At 37.6% G+C, this 26,428-nt stretch overlaps 1 protein-coding gene across 1 annotated transcript in view; it reads right to left on the minus strand.

Moving 5' to 3' along the window:
- CNTNAP2 (contactin associated protein-like 2) overlaps nt 1-26,428 on the minus strand; it is a 1,235,176-nt gene that overhangs the window by 1,162,236 nt on the left and 46,512 nt on the right. The window contains exon 2 of the mRNA XM_015572712.1: nt 16,582-16,775. Coding sequence (XP_015428198.1) covers nt 16,582-16,775 — 194 coding nt within the window. The remainder of the gene's footprint in view (nt 1-16,581; nt 16,776-26,428) is intronic.

Genomic DNA, 26,428 nt, shown 5'->3' on the forward strand with positions numbered 1-26,428 from the left:
ATTAAAAATAATGCATAGGATATTCTTTTTTGGGAAGGAAACATTTGTGCAAATACATGAACACAAGTGAGAGTTAGTCAAAGAGGTATGAGAGGAAAGAATATTGTGGATAGATGAAATATCCAGTTCAAAAACTCTAAAGCAATGGGATTTCTGCAGTGTTCCAGGATGAGTGTGCCAGTACCTGAGTGAATAAGGAGAGGAGGAGTTGAGATAAGAGAGGTAACAGGGAATCAGGTCTTACAGAGCCTTTTAGGCAACAATAAGGGCACTGGCTTTTACTCTGAGTGAAATGGTGAATAATTGCAGGGTTCTAAGCGGAAGAGTGGTTACATGACCGGATTTATACACAATTTTTTAAATTGTGGTTGTTTGTGCATAAGGGGGCAGAGATAGAAATAGAGATGTTGGTGGAAGTTCTTATAATCATTCAAGAAATAGGTGGTGTCTCAGACCAGAGAGGCAATAAGTAGTAAGATTGTGGAAATACTTCAAGGTTGAGCAACAGGATGTTCTAATAGATGGTATATGTTATAAGAAATTAAAACGTAGTCAATAATAATTCCAATTATTTGCACTAATCACCCAGAATAGTGGAGTTAAAAGCAAATGAGATATGGAGAAAAGAAATATCTGGTATTTAAAGACTGGAATCTCCAAGGAAGTGAGTGAGTGAAGATGGAAAGAAAATAAAATCAGAGACTGATTCCTGGAGTATTCTAACAGTTAAAAAAAAAATCCTGGTTACAAGAGAACACACACACACACACACACACACACCCACACAACAAAACAAACAAAAACAGGAGACTGAAAGGAAACAACAAATTAAGTATGTGGAAACCCAAAAGAATGTGGTTGGTGCCCAGAAACTGCAGAAAGTATATCATGAAGGAGGAAGAGTTTAACTCTATTAGATTGTGAAGGCAGAGGAAGCACAATTGTGAAAGTGAAAGTGAAAGGCAGGTTTGAGTGGGCTGAGAATAGAAGAGAATTGAAAGAGCAAGTCAAAACATTTCTTGAGAAATTTTTGAAACAAAGGACTAGACCCTGGTGGGGAGCAAGACGGTTTTTCAAAGTCCAAAGAAATAAATATTTATATGCTAAAGAGAAGATCTAGAGTGAAGATGAGAAGAGATGAGAAACACAAGAGACTTCCTAAAGCTGTGACTCAGAATCAGTAACATGAGATAGGATTTAATGCGTGAATGGTGGAGTGGGCTATAGAGAGAGGCGGGGAGGTAAAGTCCAGCCATCTCATCTTGGGGCTCCCCCGCCCTTGGCTGGCAGAGAGGAGCAGAGAGTGTGGGGCTCCATGGCAGCAAATTGATTACCCACCACATTCCTCTGGCTGCAAAGAGTTACATCCTGCGACTAACTGCTACGGAGGCCACACATCAGGCCGTGTGACCGGGGAGAAAGGGACATGGGCTTGGTGATCCTCTCCCACATTATTAATTTCTTGATTTCCCCCTGAATTCAGGAATTCTTACTGATTAAGTAACAAAAATGTAATGAATAAAAGAGAATAAAAGGACATTTATAATCCTATCAACCTTAATATACATCCTAATTTAATCATGTTACTATATGGGAAAATCTGTTGGCAACTGCTATTCTGAAATAATAGATTCTACAGGACAATTTGCTTCTACTTACACTTAAATAACTATTTTATCAATAAAGTGATTTGAGAAATGACTTTCATTTTTGTGTTCCATTTGACTTGATTATGCTTTAAATTATAGAGTTCTTCCAAATTATAGTTAAGGTCAATAAGAAATAATAATACATTAATATTTAAGTGATCATAATATATTAAATAGATGTTATATGTTATTTTTTCTTGTCACATGACTGGGTTTTTATTAGAGAATTGAAGTTGAATTCACGTTCAAATATATACTAACTAGGCAACTACAGGTTAGGGTTAGGGTTAGGGTTAGGGTTAGGGTTAGGGTTAGGACTGGTGTAGGCATGGAGTTTGGTGCCTGAGTAAAGTGTCAGGGTCAGAGTCAGGGTTAGGATTTGATTTTAGTGATTTTTAAAAAACTCAATCTATTTCAGTACCTGTAGGAGTTAATGTATGATGCTGTACTGGTCTTACTCTGTTAACACATGTGTTCCTGATCCAGTAAGCAAGGAGACAGATCATGTTCTTGGTGCCCATGTTCTATTTTGGAGATTCTCTTTAAAACAAAATATAATGTAATTTTCTATAAATTGCCTCGAACTTTTACTTTTATGCTCAATCTCAATTGCTTTTAATATCATTTCACTCTTTGTATCTGAATCCATGTACTGTGTCAGCATTTTGTTCTTTTTTTTTTCTGAAGTTTTCCTCTGATATGTAAATGCAAAACCCATGTAGCTTTCAAGAGTTCATTCTTAGAGAGGCATCTTCAAAATCTAGTTTTCTCTCAATGTTGGCTTCTCCCTAGTTTTCCAAATGTATAAAGGTTGAAAGGCACTTATGCAGGCGTGTACAACATTATATAAAATAAATGATGTATCTGAATCTTGGTCCTTACTATGAAGAAAGTAAGAAATATATAGAGAATAGGCAAAAACAAGAAGAATGCTCATTAAAAGTATTTGTATGTAAATATTTATTTACTGACACTATCAATTGCTTCAACAAAATCTATCCAAATGAGAAGAATATTAAGCAATAAGTTTCATGTACCATAATAAAAATGTCAAAAACTAGATTATGCTATTAATAAATATGACTACCTTGAGCAGACGATATTTTTAAATATGGGGTAGTTAACAATTTTAAAAACAGGTCACCTTATGCGAATGAATCTGAGTTGGTTGGGAAATAGAAAATATTTATACCTAATTACAGAAAAATGTAAATATAAATCTATTTCTCACTGAGGCATGTTCTTTTTGATATCTGAACAGAATAAATGAATGCAGGAAGTTTTTAGATTATATTTGTCTGAAAACTCTTTCCAGAGAATAGTAAGTATCCTTCCATCAAGAGAAAGCTAACCAATGTAGACCTCAGGGATTTTTCTAGAACAAGATCCAACTGTGATTTATTTTCTGCAGTCTCAGCCCATAGTGCCTCTTCCAACAGATGTTTTTAAAATATTAAATTGTTCAAAGCTAATTTCATCTGTCTTATTTCTTTCTACTTTCAAATTCACTCTGATCGACTGCCTCCTGCTCACTCACCCTGGGGATCAAGCCCACAACCTGAGCACGTTTCCTGACCGGAAATCAAACCATGACTTCCTGGTTCAGAGGTGGAAGCTCAACCACTGAGCGACACTGGCTAACCACCTTAATTAATTTTATGCTCAACTTGTCCAGATATAGCCAATATAAATTTTTCCTAGCTGGATCTTGTATCCTTTATGTCATTACTTATCATTTCTGCCTTTTTTTCTAATATGAATAGATGTTTCAAACTTAAGTTGTACCTTACTTGACCAAAACCTAATATAATTTTTCCAAGCAGATCTGATTCCTTTCAGTGGATAATATTAGTAACTAAGGTCTGCACTAGGTATGTTCATTGCTACTGGAATGTCTTTGTTTCTAGACTCAGTTAATAGGCAGAGGCAGGAAATAAATTAAATAAATAAATAAATAAATTGTGTTTAATATATGTGTAACTTTATATACACATGCACATATTTACATACAAATGCTTTTAATGAGCGTCCTTCTTGTTTTTGCCTATTCCCTATATATTTCTTAATTTCTTCATAGTAAGAACCAAGGCTCCTGACACTATCAACACATTTACTCATTTGTTCTATATATTATATATTTAAATATTTTCAAAATTGCTTCAACAATATATATACATATTTTTTCATTGCTTTTCCTTCCATAAAAGTTAATAGACAGACAATAAATGATCTTTGCTTTTTTTCTTTTTTCATTTAACAAAATATCCAGGAAATCTACCCCACACCAATTCACAGAGCTATTGCTCAGTGTTCTTTACAGCTGCAGGGTATCCATTTGCATATATAGCCTAGTTTATTCAACCAATCTCCAGTACTTGGTCACATGAGTAGGTTCCAATATTTTGTCAACACAAATAATGTTGTGATGAATAAACTGTGCATATGTGTTTTCACACTATTAAGCTGTGTCTTTAGGGTAAATTCCTAGAAGCTTAATGGTTGGGCTGAAAAATAAATACATTTATAATTGTTATGTGAGCTCTCTACTTATATTTTTGCCCATGTTCTATGTTTCCTCAATTTTAATTGGGGGGACACTTTAGACGTGGAAACATTCTCTATCATACATACATGACAATGGTAAGAATAATATTGAATGAAATTTGATAAGTTTAGTAGTTCATCTTGCAAGTAAGGAAAACAATCTAGGTTTTGCTCTGGATTGGTGTAACTGTTGGTCCCTATGCAAGTGAGCTGCATAATTTATATGTGCTCATTTGTTTTCAAGACAGAGGCAATGTGAGTCAGACATGGTGTTTCTTTAGAAATGCTATCTTCATTAGCAAGTAATAGATGGTGGAATACCAGCGATCCATATGTTAAGTGTGAATAGAGGCCCATCTAAGCACATAAACGTTGAACTTACAAAAACACTGAAATAATTCCCCTACATGTTGTGAGTAAGTTTTTAAGGTCCTTTGCTAAGTCCTGTGGTTATTCCCTTTGCCTGGCCCACTGCTGTACTCCTGCGAATATTTTTAGTATTAGAGAGCAATTCTAATAATAAGTTTCCTTCAGTTCCTCCTCCCTCAGAGCTGGACCTTCATTTCAAGTCTAATTATACTGTCTTCTATGACTTATTGTTGAATTTTAATATAGTCAGAGAAAAGTACACATCAACATACAGCTTGATGATCTCCTCACATGTAACAAGCACCTGACTCGAGTAACAAACAATGATCCACACCCTCAAAGCCTTCCTCAGTGTTCCCTTCCAGCCAACACCCTCCCACAGAGAAAATCATCACCCAACACTAGTCTTGCCTATTGCATTTTGTACAAATGAAAACAGAATATACACTCTTTTGTGCCCTGTATCTTCCTGCTGCAGACATTTCACAACCTGCACCGCCATCCTGCCACTTGGCCTTGATGAGATCAGAAGCCTGTCCATGTTGTAACTGACCCAGCATCCAGCATTTGGCATTAGCTTCTTGACATTTCACTTGGCATCCCCAAGCTGCCACCAGGTCTGAGGGGAGAAGAGCTGCTTCCCTGGCCAGTATTCCCCACTTCTCTCCTTCCCTCCTTCCTGCTGCAACCTCTGCTACATTTTCTCCCCTGTTCGAATCCTGAGCTTTCCCCCAAATGCCATTTCAACACTTTAACTTCTCCTTTCAATAGATGTAAGTGTACGCAACATTTGTCAGTAGGCATTAGCCACATATAAATCAAGAATAAAAATTATTATTTTTTAAATGTGCACCCAATTATTACTACATATCCCCATGTCCACTAAATCCCATAACTCTGTCAATCCGTTAACAAACACTTACTAAGCACATTCGATGCATAAGGCACTGTCCTAGTGGTTGAGACCCAACCTTTTAACAAGACAAAAAAACCCTTCTGAGAACTTACATGTAATCACCCACTGTTACATCTTCTTAAATCTGGTATAATGGAGAAAGCAAAGACTTTGGGGACAAAGAAATCAGGGATCAAACTTGGTCTATCGTCCTTCAGGATCTTGTTACAGTATTTGATAGAGAGCACTTATCAGGTAGTTTCTGGATGAATGGTAGTATTACCAGTGGAGTTTGAACTTAGTCGAACTAACACCCATGCACTGCAATTGTATCAGTGGAAAAATAGAGGTGATTCTATCAAATATGCACATAACTTGGGGGAAGAATAATGGTTATTTTTAGTAAGAGTTGAGTGTGCAGGCGTGTGTGTATTTTATTTCATTATCAGTTAACACAGTGGTTCTCAACCTGTGGGTCGTGACCACCCTGCATATCAGATATTTACATTATGATTCATATCAGTAGCAACATTACAGTTATGAAGTAGCAACGAAAATAATTTTATGGTTGAGTCACAACATGAGGAACTGTATTTACAGGGCCAAAAGGTTGAGAACCACTGAGTTAACACAACTCCAAACAAAAAATAATTATCTGAATGATTAGTCTTCAGTCTTTGACTTCAAAATTTTGACTTTAAAATTATTCTTTAGTCTTTGACTTTATAATTTTAAAAACAACAACAACATTGACATTACTGCTTATTTCAGGAAAAGATAATATGCAATATTCTTATCCCTATTCCAAGAATTAAACTGTCAATTATAGATATTTAATCCTACACTGACCTTTTTATTTAATACTAGAGGCTGGGTGCACAAAATTCATGCGGGGGCTGAGGGGATGTCCCTCAGCCCAGCCTGCACCTCTCCAATCTGGGACATCCTTCTCACAATCCATGACTCTTGGCTCCCAACCACTCACCTGCCTGCTTGCCTGATTGCCCCTAACCACTTCTGTCTGCCAGCCTGATCACTCCCTTACCACTCCCCTGCCAGCCTGATTGACGCCTAACTGCTTCCCTGCCAACCTGATCACTCCCAACTGCCCTCCCCTGCCGGCCTGATTGCCCCCAACTTCCCTCCCCTGATGGCCTGGTTGCCCCCAACTACCCTCCCCTGCCAGCCATCTTGTGGCTGTGGGCACCACCATCTTTGAGGAGTGGCAGTGAATTAGCATATTCCCTTCTTATTGGCTGTGGGCGCCACCATCTTTGTGCTGGTGTGAAGGTCAATTAGCATATCCCCTCTTTATTAGATAGGATGTCATGTGACAAACCCACTATATATGCCTTCTGGTATCAGAATCACAAAATCCTTTCAAAGAAACTGGAACTTGTGTATTTGTTTGGTTCTGTTATCAAACACTGGTTTGTGCCTGGCTGAATGTAAACAGCCTGAATAACTTCATGATAAAATCTCCGTCTCTTTCTGTGGCTCTCAGGCTATCACACGCAGCTCTATTTTCCAATTTGTATACTATAACAAAGCTGAACAATACACAAGCAGGACAGTCACTGTGAGAATGGCATGAACAATTGTGCCTGCTAAATGCATAGGGTGAATAATGCCTTCGCCGTGGGCAGCTCAGCTTTCATATAGGAGATGGTGGGATTGTGTTTCCTAACCTTCCCTGAAGAATACTGTGAGGGCTCAAGAATGAAACCTGCCTGTCTTCAAAAATAGATCCCATTATAGGCCAAATGAATTAGCAATTAAATCTCCAGATCCAATAGGACTAAGCTGTTTTATCTTTGAGTCCTTGAGAGAGCTTTCTTTGAGTCTCTGAGAGAGCTCTTTTCTTAGGACAGAAGAAATGTCTGCAATAGTTTAGAATACAAGTTCTCTAGAATCCCATTTTTAATAAGTAACATATCTCCAGGAATGAGATGATGTTCATAGTGCCAAATGGTGTTTAATTTAGAGTAAACTGCTATGTGAGATTTGAAAGTTGGGCATTTTTGAAAGGCCAAATAGTTTTCACGGGATGGGGTGAGGGGTTGATTTTAAAAACACATATTTGGCTCATTTGTTGCCCAAGAAAAATAATTATGGAAGTGTTTCATTGCAGCCTTGCTCATAAATAAATGAATGCAGAGGGTCGTATGTAATTAGTTATCAACCAACCTCTCATGGTTTGACCCAGGCATAATTCCTGAGTTCATGAGGAGCTATATACAACTCCTCTTAGAAGCTATTGTCTTTCTTATAAGACCAGTACATATTCTTTATAATGTACACAACACTGCCACCACCATAGTGGTAATAATTAGATTTTAATGCTATAACTTTATAAAGTACTTTCTAGTACTTAGGTACTATGTGGTGAATTATATCCAACTAAAATTCATATGTTGAGGTCCAAACTCCAACATGTGTTGGGTACCTCACAATGTTATCTTATTTGGAAATAGGACCACTGCATATCATAAGTAGTTACAATGAAGTCACACTGGGGGATATTGGTATCTTTAAAAAAAGGATGAATGGTATATATGTCCCACTATTACCTATATGGGCAGCACATTATATTTAAAATGTGGTGGTCACCACGTTTCCTGTAGACTGTGAAAGGGAGAGCTGAGGGGAGCCACAATGGTGAAGACCACAGGCTCATTAGCGAGGAAGTCCTGGTTTTAAATCCCAGCTCCACTGTTAATTCACCATGTACTCCAAGGAATGTACTACCTCCTCTAATCCTTAATTTCTGCATCTATAGAATGGACTTCATCATCATCATCATCATCCACATTATTACATTTATGTTGTTTTGAAGATTAAATGAGATAAAGTATATTGAACACATAATGAACCCTATGTAAGTACTGGCTGCCTGATTTAATTGGCATTTGGTCCAGGGAAAGTTTCTCAACTGTTCTGCTCCATCCCCGGACAGAGTTTTCATAGACTCCACTACAGCTTCATATTAATTCATGCCAATGTCAATTACAATAGACCCACTGTCTCATCAAAGCATGTCAGTGAAACTGATGGGAGAAATGCAGAAGTGTATCTCAAATAATCTTTCCATTCGGGAGCATGATATAATTTTCCTAGCAGCTGAAGTCTCTGCTTTATTCCTTCTCTAGGCCCCTGAAAGGGCACTGCGGGAAATGGAGTGAAACATTCAGACAGGCTATCCAAATGACATCTTTTTACCAGGATGATAATACAGAATATAATTAAGCTAGTAGATTCAAGCGAACTAAATTTATTTGCTGAGGCATTTTAACATTCTATTAGTTCTTTCTCAAAGTCAACATGGACTAAATTAGTTACTTGGCTAAATTGTGTGTATAAGTGAAATATAATGTGGAGCTATCTTCACAGTCACATGACGCACAAGCATACGGAAAATTGCACAAGATAACCAGGCTTTTGTTTACAGTTATGATCCTCAAAATTAGATTTTGTTATTCTTAAGGACAGATCCATCAGCTCTTTGCTTGATGTCATTAAACACTAATGTGGTTCAGTGTTCACTGTTACTAAGGGTTGGAGCAGCGTTTTGTTATCTGAAGTCTAGCATCTGAGCCTACACTATCTTGTTCTGTAAGTATTGAGTATGCACCTGAGCCTACACTATCTTGTTCTGTAAGTATTGAGTATGCAATCGAATTGCTTTCATTTAGTCAAAATAAGCAAGTGGTCATTATAGTAATGGGGTTTCTTGCTAAAGAATAAAACAAAACAAGTATTTGGCTCCATATTGAATCCTGAGGTCAATAGACCTGAATATGTGCCTTGGATTTAAGTAACATCATGTCTCTCAGCTTTCGCCCATTTACCTTCAGAATGAGGTACTTCAATTCAATTGTACACTCTTAAACATCTATTATGTGCTTGACAGTGAACTCTGTACTGGGAGTATTACAGAGATGGGCCCTCGAAGAAGGCACAAACATTAACACCCTTCCAAAGTTGGATATTCACATGGTATAACTTAAACGTTACCGATTCAAAAAATATGATTGCAAAATTTTAAAGAAAGGTCAGATTTTTATCTGTAGGTTTGTATTAAAGAACTTGGGAAAGACAGGATTATTTATAGTGTCTCACTATCCATTCCTACCTATTTAAGTAGAAGATTCCTTTGAGGGCATGACTTCCTGCTTCTCTTCTCTGTATGACCAACTCTTCACCTACTTAGCAACAATACTTAGCTCTTCAAGAAGCTTTTGCTGACCATGACCTTCAACCACTCTGAATGAGGCCTTTTTTGTGTGTGTTCCCAGAACAACCAGTGCAAAGCTCTATCCATTAGGATACATATAGTCCTACACTGTAATTTAAATTTATATACTTAGCATTGCCACTCTATTTTTTACCTCTGAAGGCAGTCATTGTGTTGATCTTCAACCCTCAATAATTGGTAGCTGCTCAGTGAGTGCCTGTTTGTCAGTTTATTCTCTTTTCCATAAATTGGTGTGCAATTTGCACTGTGAATTTTTAAATTCTAATTTTTCTACTCCTGTGTTTTGGTTTGTAGACACAAAGGGCAATTCTCATTCATCTTTCCTGTGAGAGCTCCTCAAATATTGAGAACACATTCTATCTTTAACATGTATATGAATCATCTGTGAATATTGTTAAAATGCAGATTCTGATTTGAAAAGCATGGGCGGGTCTCTGAAGTTCTGCATTGCTAACAAGCTCCAGGCGATGCTGATGCTACTGGTCCACAGACATGCTGTGAGTATCTGACATTCAGAGGGGCCTCTCACTTTGTCTGCAGACTGTCTACTTGCTTGGCTAACCAGCATATTGCCTGCACCCGCCCACCCCTGCCCCTTATCTGCAGTTTCACTTTCTTGGGTTTCAGCTACCCACAGCTGTGGTTTGAACATTTAAATTAAAAAAATCCACAAATAGCCCAGCTGGCATGGCGCAGTGGTTGAGCTTCTACCTATGAACCAGGAGGTCATGGTTTGATTACAGGTCAGGGCACCTGCCCAGGTTGCAGGCTCGATTCCCAGTGGCAGGTATGCAGGAGGCAGCAGATCAATGATTCGCTTTCAATATTGATGTTTCCATCTCTCTCCCCCTCTCCCTTCCTGTCTGAAATCAATAAAAATATATTTTTAAAAATTTCCCCCCCAAAACAGTTCATACGTTTTAATCTGTGCACTCTTCCAAGTAGTATGATAAAATCTCACCCCCTCCCAGTTCCATCTTGCCCAGAATGTGAACTATCCAGACACAATTTATACTGTGATGTGTGGGACTCCATGTGACAGTGAATGGGATCATGACTCAAATTTTATAAATTAGATTAGCATTCCCAATTATATTTAGAAACAAGTTAATAGTCATTTCAGGCTAAGAGGCACAGTTGTAATACAACACATATGCCAATGCATTAGTACAGAAAAACTATTGTAAAGTGAAAGTAGCAGACTTTTTGAATTTTGAAGGACAAAGCCAATGCAATATACTACAGCAATGCATCTGGAAATCTCACTTTTATCAAATAAAATATTTGAGTGGTTAATAGGTGTCAGGCATTTTTCTAAACTCTTCATGTAACTCAATACCTGTAATCTCTATTGAGGGTGGTACCACTGCAGTGTAGTAAGGATCATTATTAGTTGCATTGGACAGATGAAGAAACTTAGACACAGCAAGCTTAAGGAATCTGCCAAAAGTTACACAGATCTGTGTGAAGGAAGTTTGATGATGGGCCTATTAGTCTGATTCCAGAGTGCACCTAAGAGCTGTTCCTTTCACTGCCCTCAGGGGCCATGGCCACACAACATACTGGTTTCTCCTGCTCTAAATTCCCCCAGTCAGCCATACTAATATTCCTCCAACTTCCACTAAGCTACCACTTGAGCAGAGACATGCATCTTACATGGGGTAATTAATATTTTATTCAAAATATTGGTAGGAACCTATCTATCAAGGCTCCGTAAAAATTGCATTCACCTGAAGTCATTTAGCCACATGCCACCTAAATCCAACCTTGCTCTAGTAAGAATATTAGTATCTCCATTATTTGACTCCAGAGTAAAATAAGCAACTAAAGACATCATTATTCGTATTCAGAGCCCTTCTCTTTCCAGAGAGCTTGCCAAGCAATCAAATATACTTAACATTTTAGAACAAGGATTCCATACATCCTACTTTGTCTCAGATGAAAATTGCACTAAACTGTGGACAATTATATACTATGTTTTATTGCCTCTAATAAATCTTATAATATACATTTAATCATTTTCCTTTACTTAACAGTGTATGCCAACAATATACTCTCTATTATTAATAACATCTAATTTTTATAGTCTAAATTTTTGGTAAAAAGCAAATACATAACCATGTTGTTGAGAATGGTTCTATTTATTTGTATATGTGTAGAATATTAAATGTTTCACAAATTGGCACAAGCCATAGTCTCATGACCTCTTAAAATGAGACTCTCACAATACAAATGTACATTTAGGAAGTGATCAAAATTCACTAGTAGAGGCATTACAGTATATGCAAAAGGATCTGCAATATCCTCTCAACTTATTAAAATTCATGAGACTTTTAAAATATCACCCAGCCTGAGAGAGGTGTAAACAGAAAAATCTATTTCAGAGAAATAAAAAGCTTACAATAAATTCACCTTGAAAATGGTTTTCTCCTATACAAATCCCGAAGTTTTTACCCCATTTATGCCAACAGTCATGTTAGAAAGGGTTTAATGCAGATAACTCTGATGTGTTTTATTTCTCAATAAGCTACTAGTGTTGATAAAATTATTTCAAATGTGCCTGCCAGGTGCTTCCCCAATGACTGATGGCAGCCACAATGCAGCTGTATACATAAACAAGCAAAGAAAATTCCCATCAATTTCCGAAAAAGTGTTACATCAGTATCCTTAGTGAAATCGAAGATGTTATCATCTGATGGCAGATATATGACTAAGACACCGGGATGGAGGTCTTCCCCAATTTCACATGCAGGAAAAATTTCTAGATCTGTTTGAAAGAATCTCCATATACTATTGAACTGTGAAACAGTGATGCTTCACCTTTATAACTGGAACATATTTGTAAGTGATTTGGAAAATTAGTGCAACCACTACAACAAATGGTTGAAAGGATAGGACAGAATATTCCTTTCATTTTAAACAATATCCTCTTACATGGCTCATTGGACACATGGGCATCAGTAGGTAACAGATAATTTGTTACAAGCACTGCAGTGGCACTTGGCTCAGAGCTGGGTCTGCCCGCTGCCATGCCTCCCAAGCTCAGCCTATACTCACTGTCCACCAGTAGCCACTTTATTTGTTAAATGGAAAATATTCCACAATTTTTCCACATTACAACTCCTACCTTAAGTCATGTTTCTTTCATCTAAAATATTCTCAGTTATTTTCAATCAGGAAGAAGAGTAAAAGGTAAGGAAAGAAGGGGACTAAAGAAAAATCAGAAAATTATATCATGAGAGACTATTCTCACTTTAAAATACTGCCCTGGTTTTGCAGAATGCTTCTAAGACAGGCAATTCATAACACACATGTTGCTAAATCTCTGTAGCCTGCAAAACTTCATTACTTACATAATCTCATTTAAATCTCCCAATAGGTGTTATTCCTATTTCTCTGATTAGGAATTGGAGACACAGAGTGACTTCTCTGACTTTATAAACCAAATCAATGAAACTAGATACTTGAATTCAGACTTTTAAATGCTTACCTTGGCTTTCATTTGCCAAACACCTGGTTATAGAGGCTAATCTAGAAAGATATTTTGGGAACTTTTATTATGCAAATATTTATTCTTTTGGTTAAGAATAAAGTAGAGTGCACACTGCTCCAATTATTAATGATTGACTGGATCTTTGGTTAAGGATAAAGTAGAGTGCACACTGCTCCAATTATTAATATTTAGAAAATCAAAGAAATTACTAAATTAATCTGTTAACTACCACTTGATTTTCAGAGTTTTAAATGTTTCAAATTTACTAAAATCAATTAAGTTTTATGTATGTGTATGCATGAGCATATGAGAGACAAAGAGATCTAGGTTTATCACATATCTGAGCATAATATGCTAAGTGTCTGGTCATCCAGTCATCTGTTCAACCAATCAAAGCATAATTTGCTAATGATATGCTAAGGGCCCTCAACCACTTGCTATGACGTGCACTGACCACCAGGGTGCAGATGCTCCGACCAGTAGGTTAGCTTACTGCTGAGGTCTGGCCAATTGGGCTGGACACACCCTAGACCCTCCCTCATCCCTCCCCAGGCCCGATCATGCACCAGTGGGTCCCTCAGCATGGCCTGTGACCTCTCCCTATCCAGGACCTTTCAGGGGATGTTGGGGAGCCTGTTTAGGTCCGATCCTGCAGGCCAGGCCAAGGGACCCCCACTGGTGCACAAATCCATGCACCAGGCCTCTAGACTTACCCTAAAGGGCCAAGCCCCAAAGCTCTGCAATCAAAACCTTCCACACCAATGCTTCTGCATGCCAACCTGTTTCCACAAACCCCATACAACTTGCCTTGAACCCTGGATCAGGGAGACAGACTTGAGCTGTCTCCTGTCTCCTTGTGTATCAACTTAGCAATAAAAGCTTTTTCTTTTCTCAAAAGCTGGTGCCATGGTACTGGCTCCTATATGCCTTAAACATTTGCTCTAAACTCTGGCTACTCACAAAATATTACTTAAGGACTTTCAAAATATAAATTCTCCAGAGTTGATGCTGACCAGAATAAAAATCCCCAGCATTTTGCCTAATACTGTGAAGAACACAATTTTAAAAACTGAATTTCTTCCTTCTTTTCCTCCTCATCTTCCTGTTTAATATTAATGGAATTGATTTTGGTCAAGGCTGCTTTTTAAAATAATTCAACTGAAATAGATTCCTCAAGTTTTAGTACTTTAATTTATTCAAGTGTAATAAATACACATAACTTTCCACTGGAATTGAAATAACTTAGGAGTAAATGGGTTAAACTTTTAAATTTTTTTCTCATAATAAAAGAAATAAGTGAATACAGATCTGTAATGAGTTTCAACCACTATATAATATGGGAAATTTCTTATATTACTGTTCCTATTTCTCTAGATTATTTCTTCATAATTTCAATATTTTACTCATATTGAACATGTCTCTCTTTAAATATGTTGTCAGTATCATTAATCTAAGTTCTACTTAGATGATTCTGATTATATATGTCTGGGAGTTCCTGACATCTACATTCTTTACAACCTTCTCAGGTCATTCAAATGGATAGCCCAGACTGAGACCCACCGCCCTAAGCCTTCAATAGGAATTTCAGTCTGAGAAAACGGTTTCTCACTCAACAAGAATAGATGGATAGAAATAGAGATGGTAGATGGATAGATAGACAGATTTCACAAATGTTTTTATTTTTTTTAAATATATTTTATTGATTTTTTTACAGAGAGGAAAGGAGCGAGATAGAGATAGAGAGTTAGAAACATCGATCAGCTGCCTCCTGCACATCCCCCACTGGGGAAGTGCACGCAACCCAGGTACATGCCCTTGACCGGAATCGAACCTGGGACCTTTCAGTCCACAGGCCGACGCTCTATCCACTGAGCCAAACTGGTTTTGGCGATTTCACAAATGTTTTTAAAAGAGAAATACTGACATGTGCATACATCTCAGCATGAAGGACAGTAATATTTCCATATTTAAAAATGTTTGGTCCTGAGAAAATGTATTAATGCACCATTTTAACAGTTCCAAAGAGAAAAACCATGTGAGTATCTTAACAGAGTCAAAAACAGGCTGATAAAAAATTTACCAACTAGCCCTGGCCGGTGTGGCTCAGATGATGAGTGTTGTCCTGTGCAATAAAAAGGTCACTGGTTCAATTCCTGGCCCCTGGCCAAGGTGTGTATGGGAGGCAACCAATTGATGTTTCTGTCCCTCCTTACCTTCCTCTCACTCTAAAATAAACTTAAAAATAAATAAATAAATACACTTATATTTTAAAAAAATTAATCAGTTATTCATTTCAAAAGTTTTAGCAAACTTGGGATGATGGGGAACTTGCATAAGGTTTCTAAAAGGAAAAAAAAACTATTATTGCAATTGGTAGCTCTTTTTATTATTATTGATTTTTAGAGAGAGAGAAGGGGGAGAGAAACATTGACCAATTGCCTCCAAAACACATCCTCACCAGGGATCAAACCTGCAACCTTTTGGTGTGAGATGATGCTAAAAAAATGTTTAGGGGAGGAATGCTCAGTATGGTGTCTAATGTGCTTTAGAGCTATGGCTGGTCTTCCATTTTCTTCTATTTTAAAAGAAAACCATATGTGTACCTTACCTTTCTCTTCATTTATAAATGGTCAGTAACTATTGGGTAGAGTTTCATCTAAACAACCCAGGTTGAAGCAAAACAGAAAATGGGACGAGCTTCCAGCAGGAAGTGATCTGCTCTGCCCAGCACTCATCAGCAGGTTAAGGCACTCCATTGGCCACAGACCTTTTCACATGAAGATATTAATGAAATATCTTCAATAGAAACAGTCTGAGGCAAGTAAAAGTGAGTGGGAGTAAAAATTGGAAACCTAAGTCAGGAAAAAAAATTTTTTTCATTGTATTTGTTAACTCATGGTTCAGGATTTGAAAACAATTTGTACCATTTCAGATAGATCAGACAAAAATATAGTAACTGAAAATACAGTGTTTAAAGAAATTATAGTATTCTATCATCTTTAAGTGATTTACACAATAATTATTATTTTTTTAATTTCAACACAGTTTTATTGAGAGGTGTTGTTTGCCTAGAAATACACTAGAACTTGGGGAAGAGCGCACATTCACTTTGAAAAGTAAGATTTTTCCCACCACTATGAGAAAGGCATGGTGCGGGGTGAGCACACAGCGGTGTGGATCTGTATTCCCACCTCCTTGCCCTTTTTTTGCATTTCTTTCTCATTTAGCAAGTGCCAGAGAATAATAACACAAAGACAAGAAAAACAAAATCCACAAGATCAACCTCCAACCAGGCCACACCAGGGCAGAAACGGTCAAGGGTCACACATCTGCAACTTTGTCAGCTGTGTGTCTTTGCTTTCCCACAGTGACTCACCCAGATATTCCCATCTTGATGATAAGGTTTCCAGTTCCTCCCAGTGTCACTGTAGAGCATGCGGTATTGGGTCACCCAGTCTGAGCTGCTGTATCTTCCTTGTGTTGCAATGGCACTGATCTGCTTCCGATTGCCAAAGTCAACCTGAAGCCATTGATAATGGTCACTGTCAGATGGAGACCATCCCCCGGCACCTGAACAAAGTAGAGACAAAGGGGGAGAATAGATATTTAAAGTTAAACTTCTATAATTGACAATGGATTATTTTTCGTCTTATAGTTGGCCTTGGCAGTGCTGTATTTCACACAGATATTATGAAATGTCCTTTACAGATGCCACTGGGACTTCCACTAATCTTCTTCCAGCTGGGTTACAGTGATGCTCTAACCTCTTTATGGTATAATTATGTGCTCATTTTCTCCTGAGCAAATGTCTTCATAATTCCTCAATTAGATCTTATTAGTACATGTCAAAGTCTAATTGGCTGAGGGTTGATCAGTTTACCATGAATTCTTCAACTCAAAATCACTAGGAAAAATATGACAATCTATTAATTCTTCACACAAGGTTTTATCTTTTAGTAGATTATAAATGTAACAAAACATAATTATACACAACTCTAAAATATATTTTGCTGTCAAAAGGTCAGAGTTCAAAGAACACTAGCTCTTAAGATGAGGCATAGTGTTACACAAAGCCCCTGTACTCATGAGAACTAAGTGAGTAAATCAGGCAATATGTTCACTAACTCTTAAGAAATATATAACCTATGACTCTTAATAATCACATTTCTAGGAAAATAATTCAAGTTGCTAAATGAAATAAAATTCTTTTGGCAAAATATAATAAATACTTGGTAAATAGTAAGAATGCAAAAATATTTACTAGAAAAATGGCACTAATATAGAACAAAAAGGGTCCTAATTTATACCACTATGTAAAATAACTGTGGTTGCACATAAATACATTACAGAAAATATGGCATAATGCTTGGTACTAACAGGCAACATAATTTTTTGAGTGAGTTTGGCTGCTAATGGGAGAAAATAAGAGAAAATATTTAATACATTATCCAATTCAGAGTACACCAAAATATATACATCATTTCCAAATAAGGAATTTAAAGGCTGAAAATAAATTTATTCAACGAGAACCATGCTAATAAAATCATTTTGTAAATCATCACAGATAGGTCATTCATTTAATGATGTTTATATGGCTTATTTTTGCTTTCAGCTATGATAGAATGGCTCTCCCACCACAAAAAGTCACAAACCTGACAAAGTGTATATTAAAATTACCCTTTTTGGAGATTGGACAACAGTCAGTGCAGGACCCTGATCCATGAGAGAAGATAAACAAGTGAGGTGAGCACTGCCAGTCCCTGGCTTTCTGCCTGGTTCACCTTCTGGATCACAGCACGTGAGGGAGCGGCCCAAATAGAAACAGCAGCATCACCGAGAAGGAGAGAAATCAGAAGCATGGCTTCTGTGGACAGAGTTCCAGAGAGATGCGGCTGTGCCAAGGAAGAGCCCCGAGAAGCTGCACGGGGCCACCAATGAGTTTCTACAGCTCTGGCTCTGGATGAAAACTGAGCTGTGTATTTGAAACCAACCTTCCTCAAGACCACATGGAGGGAGTTTTTCAAATGAGCAACCAGAGGATGCCCAGGGCTGAGGCTAGGTTGATTTCAGATGAGACAAGACTGAGCAAACTTGTTGAACAACCCTAGGTTTCAGTAGAGATCTCAGAAAGGGATTAGAAGAAGTTAGCTCTAAAATACAGGCTACCCTGCACACATCTGAACAAAGGTTGGTAACTAGCCTGAAGAAAGATCAACCTTACCCACAAATAAATAAGTCCTTGCTTAAACAAAACTCAACACTCCATTAGGAAGGCCATGGAAGTTTAGAAACTCAACAACATAGCATTTATAATGCCCAGTAGAAAAATTTTATAAAATACTAGACCTTTGAGGAAGCAGCAAAATAATGACTTATTACCAGAAAAAAGTCAGTCAATAGAAATTGACTAAAAAATGACAGAGATGATAAAATTAGCAGACCAGGACTTTAAAACAGAGATTATAAGTTAGTGCCATTTATAAAAAGATAATATATAAATATTGAAGACACAAATATAAAATCTTAATGGAGAAAAGAAAGAACAAAAATCAAAAACATGAAAGTTTTTGGACTAAAAAATACATCTGAAATAAAAACCTGTAATGGATGGACTTAACAGCAGATTAGAAGTTGAGGGGGAAAAAACCACTTTAGTGTACTTGAATATAGGGTCATATAAACCTTTCAAATTGAAGCTCAGAAAAGGCTTAAAAATGAACAGTACTCCACTAACATATAGGATAATATTGTGTCCTAATAGTCCTTCAAATGGAATACTAAAAGCAGAGAAAGTAGAAATTAGGAAGAAAAATTTTCATTTGAAGAAATAATGGTTGAAAAATATAAACCCAGATACATGAGAAATTTACCAGATTCCAAAAAGATAAATGAAAGAAAAACACACCAAGACACCTCATAATCAATTGGTAAAACAAACAACAAAAACGATGCTAATGAGAACATCTTGAAAGTAAGAAGAAGGCAATAACATCTCAGCAAAAACAATTCAGGCTGAAAGACAATGAAACAGCATATCTGAGGTGATGAAAAAAAAAAGTAAAAGAGAAGCTGCCAACAAAAAGCTCTATATCCAGCCAAAATATCCTTTAACATGAAAGCAACATAATGATATTTAGGACAAAAGTTGAGCAAATTCATCACCAGTAGATATTTACTATAAGAAATGGAAGTTTTCCAGCTCCAAGGTTAAATTACTGTATTGAAACTCATACTAGTACCAGTATATCCATGAAGAAACATACTGAACATGGTAAATATGTACATAAGTATAAAATATTTGGTCATGTTTTTAAATTTCTCAAAAAGATAATTGAGTGTTTAAAATAAAAGCAGTAACAATGAATTAGAGATGTAGAAGTAAAATGTATGACTATAATAGCACAAAGGATAAAAGGCAAGAAAAATATATACTGTATTGAGTTTCTTACATTTGAAGTGACATTATTTCATGGTTGTGAACGCTGGATCAAGGGCCAGCAAACTTTCTTTGTAAAAGGTTAAGTACTGAATGTCTTAGGCTCTGCATCTGTTATACCACATCTGTTACAAGTAGTAAACTCTGTTGCTGTAGCATGAAGTCATAGGTAATACAGTAAACTCTCCATTTTACAGACCTTGATTTAACGGACTTCAGATTTAATGGGTAAAATCTCTGATCTGTATGTCGTATGTGAAAATTAACACTCTGTTAATTTTAAAATCCTTTTAAGCAAAATTTGCTTATAATTAAATTAATAGGTTATTTTTGTTATTAATTCACTGTTATTTTTAACAAATTTTAGTGAATAGGCTGTATATTGGAAAAAACACTGTAGCAATTTATTTATAGTAAATAAATATTATATACTTACAACTATAGTCTACATATTTTAATCCAAGAGTCATCACTCATAAGCAAAGTTAGGGAGATTAGCATGTGATCACACAGCTCTCGTGGTAACTGGTTCTGTTGTCCCTCGGCATGACTTTTTGCAGCAGTTTTAACACGCGCAGGCCAATGTTTCCATGTGCACTAAGCCAAGCCCTAGCCATTTGTTTACTCTGGGCGACAGGTAAATGCATGCATTCACTAGACTTACTCAGTATAACTTTAAAATACAGTAATACATATAGAAAACTATCCTGTGAAATTAAACTTTTCATACATACTTTTGATTACACAAACATGCCTACATAAGTAAAAACAGGTAAACTAACTTGTCAATTTTTTTTAAAAAACAGGCATTCAGAAAATCTACTTTATTATATAATGGACTTGCAGCTTTAATGGACACCCCCTCACCCAATTTAGTCTGTTATATTGAGTTTGTACTATACATAATCAAAAGGTCAATAAAACTGGGAAAATACTGATTCTCCTTGAAGTATCAGCATGTTCCCTGCAAATAGCACTCCTGTGGTAGAGGCTGTGATGGGCCACTGAGGTCCGCCTTTATGACCGAGGACTTGGTGCCTCTGTAATTCCGTGTTGCCAGAGACACTAGTTAGCTGCAATTCCTCTTCAGGAATTTCCAGAACTAAAAAGAGGGATTTACCCAACGCCATGCACCTTCTTGGGGATTGTAGAGGTCTAGGCCCCTCGCTCCAACTTGGGCAAACTCCCTGCAGAACTGGTTGAAACCTTTGAGACGGCATTGCATCTCGACCTCTCCCCCTGCCTATTTCTTCTTCATCCCCTTCCCTTCCACAGGTCTCATCCACCTAACATTCCCTAATAAAGTCCTATGTGTTAGTCTCCATCTCAGAATTTGTGTTCTGGAAAATGCAGTCTGCAAAACCTCCTTGGAACCACTTTCCTGAAAATCTGCTCACTAGTGATATGAAGTAATTGTCTCTGCTTTCTACTTTGTGTGTTATTTGCATGTGTATTTTTTCCCATTGTAGTATCTAATATTACCTAGGGTAATATATCATCCACATGCAGACTTCACCTACAATTCTGTAAAATTTTGGAGGAGCAGTAAATATTTCAGATAACAATGTACCCAGTCATCAAGAGATTATAAATATATTTTCCTATCTGTTGGATATTTTGTTCCAAACTTAGGAGAAATTCTATATATAATTGTGTATAAAGGCCTATCAATGTGTTACAAAAGCAACAAGGTGGTTTGGCCATTGAAGTAAACAAGCAATTATTACGTGAGGGAAGAGAAAGAATATTCAACTGATCATTGAAATTTAGACTATTTCCTCTAATTAGTCCTGCAAAGAATATCGCAGAATACATTTCCTTATATTACCTATTTTTGATGCATTACAATTTTTCAATAAGGAGGCAATTAACATAAACTAGTTAATCCTATTAATCTCATCACTTTAAAAGAACAGAATTTATTGATAACTTTAAGAGAAGCAAAAATCTGAAACAAGTAAAAATATATGTTAAAACTTATTCCTTCCCAGAAGGGTATGTGGAGAGAATAGTGATTAACTTCAAGGGGAGGGCAAATGTCAGGCTTGCATGAGGAACATAGTGGGAAGATGGATAAAAAGTTTCCTGTTTCTCTTTGATCTATCAAGCAATGTAATTTGGGGAAGTTGATTTCTTTGTTTATTTGGGTTGTGACATGTATACAATCCAAGGATTAGGAATGATAACCCTTTCATGACAAAAAAAACAACAACACAAAACAAACAAAAAAAACAACAAAAAAACACAAACACAAACACACAAAAGAAAAGGCTTGCATGAGGAACATAGTGGGAAGATGGATAAAAAGTTTCCTGTTTCTCTTTGATCTATCAAGCAATGTAATTTGGGGAAGTTGATTTCTTTGTTCATTTGGGTTGTGACATGTATAACCTCAATCAATCCAAGGATTAGGAATGATAACCCTTTCATGACAAAAAAAACAACAACACAAAACAAACAAAAAAAACAACAAAAAAACACAAACACACACACACAAAAGAAAAACCTGAGGAAAATGGCACCCAGCAGAGCAGAAGTTGCTCCCCAAGAGGGCGTGGAGAGTGCAACAGGGCAAACACGTTCCCTGGGGATATTGTTTTAGCTCAAAGGAAAAAAATGGAAAGTCAAAGAGGAGGTAGAAGAGGAGGAGATTTTTAAATAGTCATAAACTCTTAGTTTCTGAGACTTAAGAATAACTGTCTAGAACCAATAGAACCAAAAATATCTTTATTCTTTATTGTTGAAAGTATTCAGATGTCCCCTTTTCTCCCCACGGACACCCACCACCCCATCCCCAGGCCTTCACTGCACTATTATCTGTGTCCATAGGTTTTGCATACATGTATATAAATTATTTGGTTAATTTCTTCCTGCCAGGCCCCTTCTCTTGGAGATCCCTTAGTCTGTTCCACGCTTCTACATCTTTGGATCTATTTTGTTCATCAGGTTATTTTGTTCACTAGATTCTACATATGAGTGAGATCATGTGATACTTGTCTTTCTCTGACTGGCTTATGTGACTTAATACGATACTCTATTTCCTAAACAGTAGGGATGCGGTTGCCTTCCTCCTATTCTCTCCTGTGTTAATCACTCTCCCATTGCTTGCCTTCCAACACCCTCCCTTCCTTCCCCCCCTCTTCTTTTTTTTCTCTCTCTCATACACACATCCCTCCTCCCCTGTGAATGTGTGTGTGTGCATATGTGTGAGTGTGAATTGTGTGTATGTGAACCATAAAGATACACAGTGTTCATACTCTACATATTCACTCTACTGGGGTTACTTGAGTGATAAATTAAAATAAAATCTAGAGAAATGAATGAAACTTGCACTCAAAACTTAGTGATAGCTTATAATTATGATAGTCATTTCTGTTTTGTAAATTAGTATATCTGAGAGAAAAAAGGAGCTTAGTGGTGGGTGGTTCAGGAGAGAGCATTTAGTTTCTTTTCTAGTGATAAATAGTTCCTGAATAGACATGATGCCTAAGTGGGTGGTTGTAACACCACTAGAGATTATAAGCCTGGAGTCTAATTTTCTTTAAAGGTAGAAAAACATTTCAATTAAGTACAGAACTACCTTTAATAACTAGCTGACATTTATGTATCAGATGAAAAGAATAAATTGAAAAGGAGACTTTCAGGCAAGAGAGCATTATGACTTTAGGCTTAGAGGCCTCCTTCTGGTCTAAATACACAGTATTTTTAGATAAAATAGATAAAAAGAAAATTGGAAAAAAAATAGCCAGATTGAAAAATAAGATAAACATTTCCATGCACAAGAAAGGCAATAAAAATGCAAACAATGAGTAGGCCCGAAGCTGAGGCCTGCTGGAATTGGGTCTGGGGACACACAGAGAAAGTGGGATACTTGGTTTCTTTCTTTTTTCTCATAGAATGACTAAAATATTTTATTTTATTTTATTTATTTTTATTGTTTTAATTGTTTTATTGCTTAAACTTGGTCTCTGAGGGTCATCAATAAAAGTAAATCTCCTATGTGTCAGACAAAGGAAGTATGTCCCAGGGCTGAAAACCCCGACTAGCCCAGGACTATGCTGCTTGTGGAAAGAAAACAGCTGCTCACTGATTCAGAAATATGAGACTATGCCCAAAGAAGATGGAAAGCATAGCTGAGCCAAGGAAAGGCTCCTCCTGGCTTGGTGACCGGACCTGTGATTCCCTAATAACACTGCCAGGCAAAGGCACAGGTTGTCCATGTGGGCTGTATTTCTGGACCAGAGATCTGGGAAGCTGAGTAGAGAAAATCACAAATAACATAGTCAAAAGATCAATGCAAATGAACTCCAGATATAATAGCAATTGAGGACCAGTGGAAATAAACTTTTTAAGTTCTCAGATATATAAATAAGTAATGGTAGGCATTACAAATAGCAGTAATGATCAGATTCAACAGGGAGACATAAAATTATTTATAGACAAATGCTAAAAAGAACCAGATTGCTTTAGAAATAAAAAATGCAGTCATTGATAGAAAAAAACATATCTTATTGGATGAAAATCCACAACTTACATTGTCTCACAAATAATCAGTCTGCTGAAAGGTAATACAGAAGGATTTATATAGAAGTCCCCATAGCAAAATATGTTAGAGTTTCAGAACATCTGCTTCTACCAAGATGGAGTACAGAAATCTAATTTACTTTCCCACCTGAAACAATGAAAAAGTAGATACAATATATAAAACAATAGTTTATAAGATAATAAGATATGAGGCAAAAAGGGGCTAAGATTCCTAAGGTACAGGACATAAATGGAGTTAGTCCCATTTCCTCATCTTCCTGTCTTGAGAGAGTGTCAAGGCTGAGACACAGAAAGAACTTGGCAGAATCCCTGGGTTGAGAAGATAGAGCAGGGGAGACCAAGGTGGCTGAAGTTAGAACCCAAAGAAGAAGCTGAATAGAGAGATCACTCTAAAGAATCAGCAGGGCCTCCTTTGAGTCTTCACTTAACCCACACATCTGAGGAAACTACCCACCCACAGCTGGGCAAAGAGTCATCTGAATGGATGAAGGTACTAGTGGTCTGTACTACTGACCAATAATCCCATCACTCCCCTCCTAGGTATTTTCTTATGAGAACAGGAAGCATGTGAACATACAAAGTCCTGTCCATGATGTTCACAGAAACTGTATGTGTAATAGTCCAAAGCTGTAAACAATTCAAATGTCCATCAGCAGGTAAATGGATAAACAAATTGTATATATCACAGAACAGAATACCATTCAGCAATACAAAGGAATGGACATTGATACACACTAGATCAGCCATGGGCAAACTACGGCCCGCGGGCCGGATCTGGTCCATTTGAAATGAGTAAAACTAAAAAAAAAAAAAAGACCGTACCTTTTATGTAATGATGTTTACTTTGAATTTATATTAGTTCACACAAACACTCCATCCATGCTTTTGTTCCGGCCCTCCGGTCCAGTTTAAGAACCCATTGTGGCCCTCAAGTCAAAAAGTTTGCCCACCCCTGCACTAGATGATTAATCTAAACATAATTATTCTAACTGGAAGGATTCGGGAAGGTGCCCACCATACAATTACATTTATATACAATTCTAGGAAATGTAAACTTATATATAGGAACAAAAGAAGGTCAATGATTGCTTCAGAATGGGGACAAAGAAGGGAAAGGAAGAGGTTACAAAGTTCCAGAAGATTTTGGGGGGTATAGGTTGTGTTTATTATCTTGATTGTGGTGGTGGTTTCATGGGTATATTCATATATAAAAAAGATCACATTTTACAATTTAAATAAGTATAGATTAGTGTACATCAATGATACATCAATAAAGCTGTTAAAATTTGCAGGAATAAATAGACATGGAGGATAAAGTAGGAATTTCAATGATAAATCTAAGAAATCTATACTAATAATAAAAGAATATGCAAATTGTCCAGGACACTGTCACATAACGACCATTCAGCAGGCCGCATCCTTGTCCCCTGCTCAGGCAGCTGCGAGGCCCAGGGTAGCTAGGATAGGATATGATAGGAGGGGATAAGAAAGGAGAAGGAGAGGAAGGAAGGCCTGCATGTAGACAGGCTGAGAAGAGAAACAGAAATACAGAAAGGGAACGAGAAAAAGATGCAGGCATGGAAAAGGAAAGAAAATGAAGGGCTCCACGTGGGAGGGGGTGGCCACTGCCGGAGGGGCGGAGCAGCTGTGTCCAGCGAGGGGCGGGGTGCAGGCAGTGTGAAGTGGGGAGCCACACCCAGACATGGGAGGAGGGCGGTGGCTGCCGGTGTCGGCCACTGGGACAGAGGGATGGACAGTCCAAGGCCTTCCAGGCAGAGGTGCTCCTGCTCTGAGGCAGCAGTGCCTGGGCCACGTGGGCCTCGGCCACCCTTGTTGGGCTGGGTACTCCATGCTGGGAGGAGAGGCGCAGCTTAGCTGGGGCGGAGTTGGACACTAAGGAGAGTACCGCTTTCATCCCTGAGGGCTGGACCCAAAGACACTGGCCAGGGTTAGGTCGGTGGTGCATTAAGTGTACTTTGTTGACTAGAAGTTGGGGTGTCCCAGGCAGGGAATGGGAGGAGGAAGGTGGCAGGGAGGCCAGGGAAGGGGAGATGCCGAAGGCCTGGCCAGAGCTGGGCCCTGGGTTGGGGGTTAATGCCCTCTGAACTGAAGCTTTAATATCAAAGTGCACTAAGGCGGGGCTGGAAGCAGGTCCCAGAGAGGAAGGGGGAAGGTTTAAAAGAGAAACCAGTGAACATGGCGGGGGCGGGGGTAATAATAGGGGAGGAGGGAGGGAGGCAGG

Source organism: Myotis davidii, unplaced genomic scaffold (genome assembly GCF_000327345.1).
Source record: "Myotis davidii unplaced genomic scaffold, ASM32734v1 scaffold49, whole genome shotgun sequence".
Taxonomy (NCBI): domain Eukaryota; kingdom Metazoa; phylum Chordata; class Mammalia; order Chiroptera; family Vespertilionidae; genus Myotis; species Myotis davidii.